The sequence below is a fragment of the Mya arenaria genome, chromosome 13 (genome assembly GCF_026914265.1).
Source record: "Mya arenaria isolate MELC-2E11 chromosome 13, ASM2691426v1".
Taxonomy (NCBI): Eukaryota; Metazoa; Mollusca; class Bivalvia; order Myida; family Myidae; genus Mya; species Mya arenaria.
The window spans coordinates 51,283,493-51,295,215 of record NC_069134.1 but is presented as its reverse complement, the minus strand read 5'-3'; the positions used below and the strand labels follow the sequence as shown (position 1 = coordinate 51,295,215).

The window sequence follows — 11,723 nt, the reverse complement described above, 5'->3', positions numbered from 1 at the left end:
TAGGCACAAGCTTACTACTTATTAATTGGACAAGCTTCTTGTGTTACAGGTCATGACAACATGTTTTTTGATCTACTGGTCAAAATCAATAGGGGTCATCTGCTGATTATGACCAACCTTCCAACCAAGTTGAGGACCTAGCCTTCTTATATTTATCAATCAAACAAGGGTTTGTCTACCAACCACTGGACTGATAATTCGTCAGATACAAGACAATTCATACACAACTATTATGTTCTCTTATTTCATTTCAACATCATATAATGTTTGAATACTTGTCATGTTGTGATGTCAGCAGAGTTGAACAAGTTGGAATAAGGAGAGGCACATTATCAAGGATTCTGTCAAGTGCCACTGGAACAATACTTCCAAAAAGATTTGAAAGTGCAGAAAATTAAATGTCCGTGTTAATGTCACTCACCTGATGAGCCCCCATCATCCCAGCCAGAGTCCCCGCCTGCATTGTTCACCTGTGTAGTGCAAAAGTGACAAGATTTGATTTGAAGTAAATGTTATTGGAACAAGAGTTGTCACAAAGACAGTGCACTCCACTATTCCGTCACTTGTTTAAGTATAGGGATTGTTAAGTTTTGGTGAAAAATGCATGGATCAAAAAAGAGAAAAAATTGCATAAATGCGCAAGATAAGACTTATCATATTTGATTGTATAAAGTTTCAATGCAATACATCAAGGAGTTGCTAAGTTATTGACTAAAATCTGCTTACATGCAAAACCTCAACCAGATATTTTAAGTCGAACATTAAAAGGGCAATTGTTTAAATAATATCCAAAATAGAGTTATCTTACTTGATTAATTTAGAAGGTAACTGGTGGGATATTTGGGAACACAATGTCATGTCTAAAAGTTTCAATGCAATATATGATGTTATTGCTGAGATACTGATTTAAAAATGGTTACATGCAAAACCTTAACCAGAATTTCTAAGTGGACTAATAAAGGGCCATAATTTGCATTTAATGGTTATTCAAGTAAGTTGGATGGTTGAACCATTGTGTAAAGTCTCAATGCAATACATCAAGTAGTTGCTGTGATATTTACCTATGAGTACTTCTATGCAAAACCTTAATGAGAATTTTTAAGTCAAAAAATAAAAGGCAATTATTTAAATTACATGAAAAATAGAGTTATCAAACTTAATTAATCAAGTAGGTTGATTGGTTGTGAACACATGTATCATGATGCATTTGCTAAGACAATGACACAAGGGTACTTACATGCAAAACTTTACCAAGGTGCCACGCAAACGTCAGGGTGAGTAGTATAACTCACCTTATTCTTAGTCGAGAGTCAAATGTGTCACTTGAAGTAGACTAATTATACATGTTCTAAAATTTTGAACAGATAAGCTAAAAATAAGAATAAATTATTTAAATTCAAAGTAATTGTAAACCGATCTTACAGTGACTTTCATGTCGGATCCAAAACCGCTGGGTGCTGACACATTCCTTGATCCTCTGCCACCCCCAGTCTGGGCCAGTGTGTTCGTCATGGATCCAAACTTCTGGTTAATGTTAACCCCAGCCTTGTCAACTAGCTCCACGCTGTAAATGGTCTCCCCCTGATCAGGCCGGTCAGATTTGAAAGTGGCCACGAATGTCTGCTCCTCCACCATTTCTGTGAACTGGACAGTGTGCTCCGGGGACCAGAAACCTTGACTGCTTGAAACACCTGTGTTGAAAAAGTTGCATCTTACATTTCATACAGAGTTACTTTCAAATACAAAGAGCTTTCAATATATTCATATTCTATTGGCATGATTTTTTCAACAAAGAGATAACCCGAAAAAGTTGTAGGTCATACTTTCATAAACAAAAAATTCATTTGTCTTAAAATGTAATCAACAACAAGAGATGTTTGTCAAACATTATGCCCCCTGAGCGCCAAGTTGCCAGAAATATTTGGACAATTGAATGAAATATGCATGGACTGAAATGACAGCTGATTTGTCATTGGATGCATATGAGGCAGGTCATCTACTTATGATAACTTAAGAAGGCAAATAAATGCCCAACTAAAATAGTAACATAAAAGAAAATCATTTCTATACAAACATTTATACATCAATCCCAATCATCTGTGCATGCATTAAAAAAATATGGACAATCAGAAAACCTTTTTTCAGCTTACAGTCACACTGACCTTGACCTTTGACCCACTGACCTCAAAATCAATAGGGTTCATCTGCTGGTCATGACCAATAAGCCTACCTAGTATGAGGTCCCTGGGTCAAAGCGTTCTCAAGTTATTGATCGGAAACCGTTTTTCATGTAAAGGTCACACTGACCTTGACCTTTGACCCACTGACCTCAAAATCAATAGGGTTCATCTGCTGGTCATGACCAATACACCTACCAAGTATGAGGTCCCTGGGTCAAAGCGTTCTCAAGTTATTGATCGGAAACCGTTTTTCATGTAAAGGTCACACTGACCTTGACCTTTGACCCACTGACCTCAAAATCAATAGGGTTCATCTGCTGGTCATGACCAATAAGCCTACCTAGTATGAGGTCCCTGGGTCAAAGCGTTCTCAAGTTATTGATCGGAAACCGTTTTTCATGTTAAGGTCACACTGACCTTGACCTTTGACCTCAAAATCAATAGGGTTCATCTGCTGGTCATGACCAATACACCTACCAAGTATGAGGTTCCTGGGTCAAAGCGTTCTCAAGTTATTGATCGGAAACCGTTTTTCATGTAAAGGTCACACTGACCTTGACCTTTGACCCACTGACCTCAAAATCAATAGGGTTCATCTGCTGGTCATGACCAATAAGCCTACCTAGTATGAGGTCCCTGGGTCAAAGCGTTCTCAAGTTATTGATCGGAAACCGTTTTTCATGTTAAGGTCACACTGACCTTGACCTTTGACCCACTGACCTCAAAATCAATAGGGTTCATCTGCTGGTCATGACCAATACACCTACCAAGTATGAGGTTCCTGGGTCAAAGCGTTCTCAAGTTATTGATCGGAAACCGTTTTTCATGTAAAGGTCACACTGACCTTGACCTTTGACCCACTGACCTCAAAATCAATAGGGTTCATCTGCTGGTGATGACCAATACACATACCAAGTATGAGGTCCCTCGGTCAAAGCGTTCTCAAGTTATTGATCGGAAACCATTTGGTATTCCTACCGACCGACCGACAGACCGACCGACCGACCGACCGACCGACCGACCGACATGTGCAAAACAATATACCCCACTTTTTTCAAAAGGGGGCATAAAAACATATATGCCTTATTTCTGAGAGGCTTCCCAGGGGATTTTGGTATGAATTTCAGGGGATTTTGATATTACACCAGGGGATTTTACGCGTTGAAATTTTGCGCAATATCTGCATTTATAATATAAGAACAAATACAGAAAAACACCCTTATTACATTTTTTTGGTATTTCTTTTAAATTCCAGGGCATATGGATCCCCCGGCGATGGGGCGGAATCCACCCCCCCCCCCCCTCCCCGACATTGGATATGGCATGTATGCAATAAAAATACACTTCATTTTATCAGCTTATGAGTCAGTCCTCTTAAGTAAACTTTGTCATTTGTCATACCTGCAAGACAGCACTGTACAGCCTGTGCAGGGAAGGAGAGAAACTCAGGTTTGATCGTCTTTAAGGCCTCCCTCTGTGTGTACTCGTTGTTACCGTAGTCAACAAAGTTAACCTCTGCCAAACCATCAGCCTTCAGGCCTGTAGTGTGAACATTGTACATGTTTGTATATCAATTAGGATACAATTGTACAAAAAATCCATTTCACTGTCCTGAATGAAATTTCCAGTATATGTATTCAACTTTAGGAAAAGCAAGATGGCCGAAACATATTTTTTCTTTAATTTTTTCTTAACTTCTATAATAATTTCTGATGGTCAAAATAAAAAGATTACCGGGGTAACCAAAATTCAGTAAATTTGCTGTCATATGTCTTGTATATAAAGAATTGGCATACATCCAGGGTTTTTAGCAAATTAAGTGAAAAGTCCCTTCCAAGTAAAAGTAAAGTTACCGGTGATAATAGCCCTGTACCATCCCTTGTCATCTGAGAACTGTGCCACACAGGGGTCACCCATTTTGGTCCCTTGAAGGGATTCAGAACCTGGGGCCAGCTTGTCATAGTGCTCATGTAGCTTGTCCATCAACTCATTCAGCTGTTCGGTGTTACTCTCTAACACGACCTACAAAGTGGAGCATCGTTAACATTTCACAAATAAACTATCAAACATTAGTGATAAATTCTATTTTCTTAGCACCACCTTGCCGTTATACACTTATATCTGGATTGCTGTCTGTTTCAAAAGCAACCATGTTTAAAATGGCGTACCTGGTTTGTACAGTTATCAATTGTTTTCTATTAAGTGTTTCACAACATTTTTTTTCTCATCTTTTCAAATTTCACTAATTTTCATCATTAAATATAAGAGTTGTCAGTATACATTCTGATTACACAAGAAGCTTTCATATGACAAGTACAAGGCTCATGGGAAGATGAAAAGGCAGCACATCAAATTTTCGGCAGTTAAAAGGACAGCATGAAGTTGGCACCATGCACAAAACGCCTACTATCATGTGAATTGAGCAATATGTCACAAATTTGACAGCGGATAACAGAATACAGGACTGTCAATCATTGATGATTCCGAAAATAAAAGGGTTCAGGGATAAAGGGCTATGGTAGAGCAATTTTGAAAAAGGCACTACCCAGTTTTAAGGGGCAGGGGCAGACCACCCTTAAACACGGGCTAGCTGGAGCACTTAGGGCTGTTTACAATTATTGATTTCATACAGGCAGAAATACAGCTACTAAACTTTTGGGGAAAAAGGACATTTTTTTTGGCAAAGGGGAAACAGCTTTTAGAAGGCAGTTAATTGCACCAAAAAAAAGGTGTATCCAGTTTGCACTGTTACAAAAATATCATGTATCAATACATGCTATTTTGTATCAAAATATTAATAAATAAATATCAACAATGTCTTATAGCTTTTTGATGATATCTTTTTGAATATGAAAGATATTGAATAACATCAGGGTAAAAAGTGCCCTAAATTCACTTCCTGGTAACAAAAGCTCAAATATTTTTCTTAAAATCACCACAATGCCACATGTTACTGTAAGACATTGTCGATTGTATGGTCTCAACCAGATTTATGCTTCTTTCAGAGCTATAATTTGTGTTCATAATGATCTTTATCTTAGAACCAAAATTAGCTTTAGTTAATATCTAGCTTTAAAAAAATATTTAATTTAATTTGGAATCATACCACTTTTAACGAACCTGGAATCTGTCAGGATCCTTGACATAGGTGACCATCACTTCCTGTGTGCTGCCAACAGCCATATTGAGCTTCTTGAAGGCACTCGGCAGGGCACTTGGGCTGTAACAAAGGATTAGGACCTCCACTACTACAAATCCTACATAATTGTAATTGCACATTTGTTGTTAGCATTTTCGATTTCAAGAAAATAAGTCAAAGTTACAAAAAGGTATTTTACAACAATAGTAACAGAACAAAATAAAATAATAACACATAAAAACTCATAAGTGTTATGAAAGAGTGTGGTCTTACAGCATTCTTATCACACTCAAAATGCCAAAAAGTATACCAAAATTGGACTCAAAATTCACAACCATAAATTATTGTTTTGAATCTTTTCTAAGAAAGTCAAATTGCAGAGATCTATGTAAAAATGCAGTCCTATTCTCTTAAAATTGTTGATACCAAATATCATAAAGGGGGCTTCCCTGATTCTTTGTTTGAAACAAAATATAAAATTCACATTTTTGGGCATTTTGTGGCTATTTTTTTTCTATTTTAATGGTCATGGACAAAGAGATAAAGAGAAAGATAATAACATAACCATCTTATCTTGTTTTTGTGTGAACAAGTTCAAATACTTCAAGTTCATATAAAAATGAGATTATAACCAACTAGTCAGAATATGTTCATAAATAACAAAATCAAGATTTTTGTACATGCCTAGGCATCATTCTGGCTGATGCTTATTTTGATCACGGTGTTTTCTTTGATCTAATCACTGAACAACTTTACTTTGATATTAATTAACTTGAATGAGTTATTAACTCAAGATTTTGACCTCATGATCAACATCAGGCTTCTAGTGATTTTGTAAGTGTCGAGAGTCAGACCAAATTCTGCCTTTGATTATTGAGATATGAGAAAACCAATCAATACTCAGTTATTAATAAAAACAATTCATGCATGTGTAAACACATCTTATTAGCAATTTGGCTAAATCAATTTTTCACTACGAATCTCTTTTTCTACTTGTCTGTTAGGACATTTTCATCTACCATTAATTACAAATGGTGTAAAATGGCAATTCAAAGTGAGAAGGAGAAAGTTTACCCTTAATTATTACAAGTGTCTGAGAATATAAACATCGCAGTCCGTTACCTCTGCCTGTCCTCCCTCTGTTGTCTGCTCATAGTACGGGTTGATGCGCCCTTAAACACTGGCCGGTCCTGAATCTTCTCCAACAAGGCACTGTCCACGATATCACAGCCATACGTCGGGAATGCACCATCTGAATGGCATAAGTAATATAATCTAGCAATTCAGGAGTCAAGGAAAAAAGTTTATGTAAAAGAATTCTGCCAAAAAAACTTTCCTTTCCATCTGCACTCATTTACATTCTGATAAAGCTGTCGCCTGGTTGTGAAGAGGTTAAATATGTTCTCAGCTTTATCAACCATACTACATTCTTGATTGACCAATGTTCTGCCATAAGCGCACTAAAATTTTAAGTGGCAATTCAAAATCCCTTTACCTTAGCACGCTCATTTTTTCCAAACATGTTATGACTACATACTCCTTGGGTCTAAAATAGGTGACGACAACATTTAAAAGGGAAATAAACTTTACATTAAGATATACATTTACAGTACACTCCACGCGGATCTACCACTTTCCTCGGTGACTCGGAGGCGTTTTTAATTTATCGCGGATTTCCGCCGAGTACGCAACCTTTTTCCTCGCTAAATTTCGCCGAGTTGCACCGAGTTAATCATTTTCTATGGAGGGTTTTATTGCCGGTAGCGCCGGTGATCGTATCGATTTATTGACCTAATTGCGGAACTCCGCGTGTTGTGCATAGCTACTACAATACATTGCTTCTGTTAAAACAGTTTTAAATAATTAATTTTTCAAAGTACAGTAAGTTTCTTTTTAAAAACAATTATCGAAAATTTCCATATCAATTTTCATCAGAATCGTCTTACAACTGTTGTTTTCACATTATGTAATTAAAAGATATACCATAGCGTGCGTTTGTGTTTGTTATTGTTATCTTTCTCTTACTATATTAAGGTGTTGAGAACTTAAATTAGATTGGAGTAATGAAGGTGTTGAGAACTTTGTAAGTGTGAATATTTTTCGGTCAATTTTCCTAATTTGCATTTTACCTGACTTATTAATTTATCCGTAGTTATCAATGGTTCTAAACTTATTTATTACGCATATAAATGTAAATCCTTTATCAAGTTAATTAAAATCCCATTAAACACCATTTTATACATGCATTGAAATGAATAACACATTCTATCGGCTTCAGATCAAACAGTCACTCTGTGTGACGTCACATAACTCACAGTTTTACCCACGAGGATCTCATGGAGAGCATGTATATTGTTATGCAGGATAAATGTGTCTGAGTGGTGTTTTCGAATGTAACTGGAGTATTGCATTTCCAACTTTAATTCATCACATTAATTAGTTACCTATATCATTGAATGTGTTGACTTTTATTGATGATTCAATAAGTAGAACTGTACATAATTGCTTCTTACAGTCTATAAGTTTGGTATAAGTTTTAAAGTTTGTTTTACAAAAATGTCATGTCTTTGTTTTCTTAATCCCTTGATTGCCCTTGTCGTTTATTTAATCCTCCAACAAATATTTCACACTTTCTCTTTCTACATGCAATACATCGTTTAAGATGGGTATTTACTAATTAACTTGTCACAGTGGTGTACTATACCGTTAGGTAATCAAGCCAGGATAAAAGATGAAAATCAATAATCTTCGTCTGTGAAACTTGGTAAGTGTGAAAGTTACGATTGATGTTCTTTGGGTGTCCGAAAATTAGGTACGCGAAATAAATTATTTTTATAAACAATTACGGGTGTAGCAAAAATTATCAAATAAATTAAACAAAATTAGATATAGTGGGAGATTCTTATCGGTTTTCCTCCGAGTTTCGCGGTGTTTTTACCTCCGAGTAACGCGGCGATTGTAATTATACGGTCCACTGATCAGCCTCGGTGGGTGAACGAGTAAAAACGCCGAGGAAAGAGGATTATGATCAATTGGATGTCGTGTCCGCGATGACCGAAATCCGCCGAGGAAAACGGAAAGTGGTAGGTCCGCGTGGAGTGTACTGTAATTGACCAATATTATTTTTTGCTAGACTAATATTTCAAAACTAACGATTACCTTCCTTTCTGGTCAGCTTTACATCAACGCGGTTGTTGACAAGGGCCGTCTCTAGTTTGCTGGACTGTGGTACATTCTCCACCTTGCAGAGTAAGCACTGCTGAGCGAGGGAAGCCAGACTGGCAGGCATGTCCTTCAGCTCACGGGTAGCCTTGTCTACGCTGTCACCGAAATCAACAAATGCCACGGTAGCTTGGCCACCACTCAGGGAGGTGATCATTCCTCTATACCAGCCTCCATCTACATACTTGGTACAGCAGAAACTTCCAACTGCAACATTGCCTAATGGCTCACCTGGGTTCTTGGTGAAGTAGGATTGAAGATCAGATTGCAATTTTCCAACCTTTTCCACTGGAGTGTGTGTAACTTGGCCATAGAATAAAGGTGGCTTAACGGCTGTGCAACACAAAGTGTACTTTGAACCAACTGAAACTTCTGGAGGAGCAATGTTAACTGATGCAAGCACAGGGGCTGCTGGTTTAGCTTGCTGATGGAAAGTCTGAGACTGCACTGGAGGGGGTCTTCGAACAGGCTGAGACGGCTGTCTTTGTTTACCTTGACCAACTTCTGCAGTAATGCTTCTTTCATTGCTATCATACAGATCTAATTCATACAAAAAACCATGCCTCCCCGTAACTTTCGCAACCAAAGCCTTTCCTTCTGTCAGCGCTTTAAAACTGTCTATATCTGTACAAGTCCAAGAACTTGAATCACACTTCCTTAGATCGATGGTGCATTTTATTGCCTGAGCAGGCTGCTGTTTGAAGTTAATGTCATTGTTCCTAAGTTGTGTAGGGGGAAGGGTTTCCACTGTGCCAAAGTCTACAGCAGCACAAGTAACCAGCCCACCTTCTACTGATTGCACTTCACTTCTGTACCATGAACCATCACTGAATTTCGCAAGACATGGATAACCTGTGTACAGATTTGTCAGTTTGTCATAATTGTGAGCTACTTGATCAATTGCTTGCATCAGCAAATCTAAATTTTTGGCATTGGCTATAAGCTGCACATAAAACTGGCCTGGATGGTCCACATATGACACGCACACATCATAAATACTGTCAACCTGCATTATCACGGAGGTGTAGCTGTGCCATAGCTTACTTGCTGGTTTTGTCTGTTGCACGGACACGCTTTTCGGGGTCTGAGAACTTAATGTCCTGCCAAACAGTTTTTCAACTGCTTCAATTTCTACAACATATCCCCTTTCTGTATTACCAGAAATGACCATCAGCATTGAAGGCTTATCATCATTTGTTAAATTGTGCAACGCGTCTTCAACATCATCACTGATGGACTTGTACTGGCATGGGATGGCTTGAGCTGGTAGTTTGCACAAGGCCTGTGGAAGGGTAAACAATTCTGATGTAGATTTTTTCTCACTATTTCCATAGTCTACAAAGAACACTGTACAAGAATCTCCTTGAATGTCCTTCACTATTCCTCTGTAAAAGGCTCCATCTTCAGAAAAACAAGCCGCACACACTTGGCCGTTTCCTGGGTTTACAATATCACCTGTGGATGGCAAGTCTTCAGCAAAACACGCCCCAATGTCATTCATCAGAGAATTAAGCTCGGACTCTTGGTTTTTCAATTGAACATAGAATTTCTTTGAAGACTCAACAAAAGCCATGAATACTTGATGAGTCTCTCCTGACTTCAGTGTCTGATACTTGATTGTCTGGCTCCCTCCTGCTGCTGGTCGAACAAATATTGGAGTGTTTGGTGCATCTAAATTATATAATTTCACCACATGTACTACATTGTTTACATCTGCCTGGTTAACATCTACCACTTCACAATTGAACTCCGCACTATGAAGCATTGACTCCATCTTTTTCTTCTCATCTGCAGACCAAACACCACTTAACGGTGTGCAATCGTTGATGACACATTTTGTTGACAGGGCAGGAATAGACAGGACATAATCTGGTGCCTTTCTCACATTGTTTAACTGCACATTCTCAGTATTGCCATAGTCAATAAAGAATACAGTGATTGACTGCCCAGTGCTTGACAGCACACGACCCCTGTACCAACTGTTATCCTCATGAAAAAGAGCCAAGCAAAGATCCCCAACCGTACAACCAGACACCTGCGAGGCCGTTCCATTTTCCACAACCTCTGCTATTCTTTCTGCTAACGTGTCAGCCTGACCTCCAACATCCCCTACTTGACAAAAAGCTTGACATTCTTTGCCGACAAATTCTAAGTGAGTCACGAAAACAGGTGCCTTTTCACCAACTTTAAACATCGACATTATGCAATGAATTTAATGGGTGCATTTAATCAGAACGAAACAATTGTTAACCTCAAAGTAGTTAACATGGCTGACTGACTGTCATTTATTTTGCATTTCTGACTTTCACAAAACTTCTGTTTTTGGTCGAAAATCTGCATCCGTACCACGTGAGACGATCCCGCGCATTCCAGACGTTTCTTACACGAAGGTTACCGTCGTTTCGGAGCCAACTCCATGCAACGATTACTTCCCTTTGAATACCCCCAAAATCTTTGGAAAAACAAAACAACGACCAATTCTGGATCCCGCATGTCGGGAATCACCTACAGTCCAAAGCCCCCCCCCCCCAACCCTTAAAGTACAATAAAACTTGATTATCAAATAAAAATAATTTCAAAGAGATAAATAATTATAAATGCTAGTGGTTGTTCCTTATTTCATTTATATTTTGTTAGTCATAAATACCAAATATCATGTTTCTTTTTAGTACGTACTGACTTATTCACAACATATAATGGTAAAAATAAAAGTCAAAGGGGCTCTTGAAAAAAGATATCGCTTGATGCGGGTCCATGGTCTAGTCTAAAATAATAGACGTTCAAAACGGGGTTCTTCTTATCCCCAAACGGCATTGGTGACCGTGGGTACCCGACGATGGAAAATAAAATTTAAGGTTGTCAGGAACATTTTGATTAATAATTGAAGTGAGATTTTACAATATGAGAATAGTTCATGAGTATGGTCACAAAATATTTTATGCCAGTGGTCGGAGCGGGGCGGGAGCCGTCTCGCAGCCTGTTTTGAGAGAGAGAGAGAGAGAGAGAGAGAGAGAGAGAGAGAGAGAGAGAGAGAGAGAGAGAGAGAGAGAGAGAGACAGACAGAGAGAGAGAGAGAGAGAGAGAGAGAGAGAGAGAGAGACAGAGAGAGAGAGAGAGAGAGAGACAGAGACAGAGACAGAGAGAGAGAGAGAGAGAGAGAGAGGCCTGCTATCTGGGAGTAG

The 11,723-nt window shown here is 38.4% G+C and overlaps 1 protein-coding gene across 4 annotated transcripts in view; it reads right to left on the bottom strand.

The window, feature by feature from the left end:
* The window catches only part of LOC128213245 (uncharacterized), a 52,154-nt gene extending 41,257 nt beyond the window's left edge, over positions 1–10,897 (bottom strand). For all 4 annotated transcript variants that reach the window (XM_052918810.1, XM_052918812.1, XM_052918813.1 and 1 more), the window contains exons 1-7: positions 8,479–10,897; positions 6,442–6,571; positions 5,301–5,400; positions 4,034–4,202; positions 3,582–3,719; positions 1,423–1,691; positions 422–470 (exon numbers count right to left, since the gene is read on the bottom strand). In XM_052918810.1, coding sequence (XP_052774770.1) covers positions 422–470; positions 1,423–1,691; positions 3,582–3,719; positions 4,034–4,202; positions 5,301–5,400; positions 6,442–6,571; positions 8,479–10,741 — 3,118 coding nt within the window. In that variant the 5' untranslated portion in view covers positions 10,742–10,897. The remainder of the gene's footprint in view (positions 1–421; positions 471–1,422; positions 1,692–3,581; positions 3,720–4,033; positions 4,203–5,300; positions 5,401–6,441; positions 6,572–8,478) is intronic.
* Between the last annotated feature and the right edge of the window lie 826 nt (positions 10,898–11,723).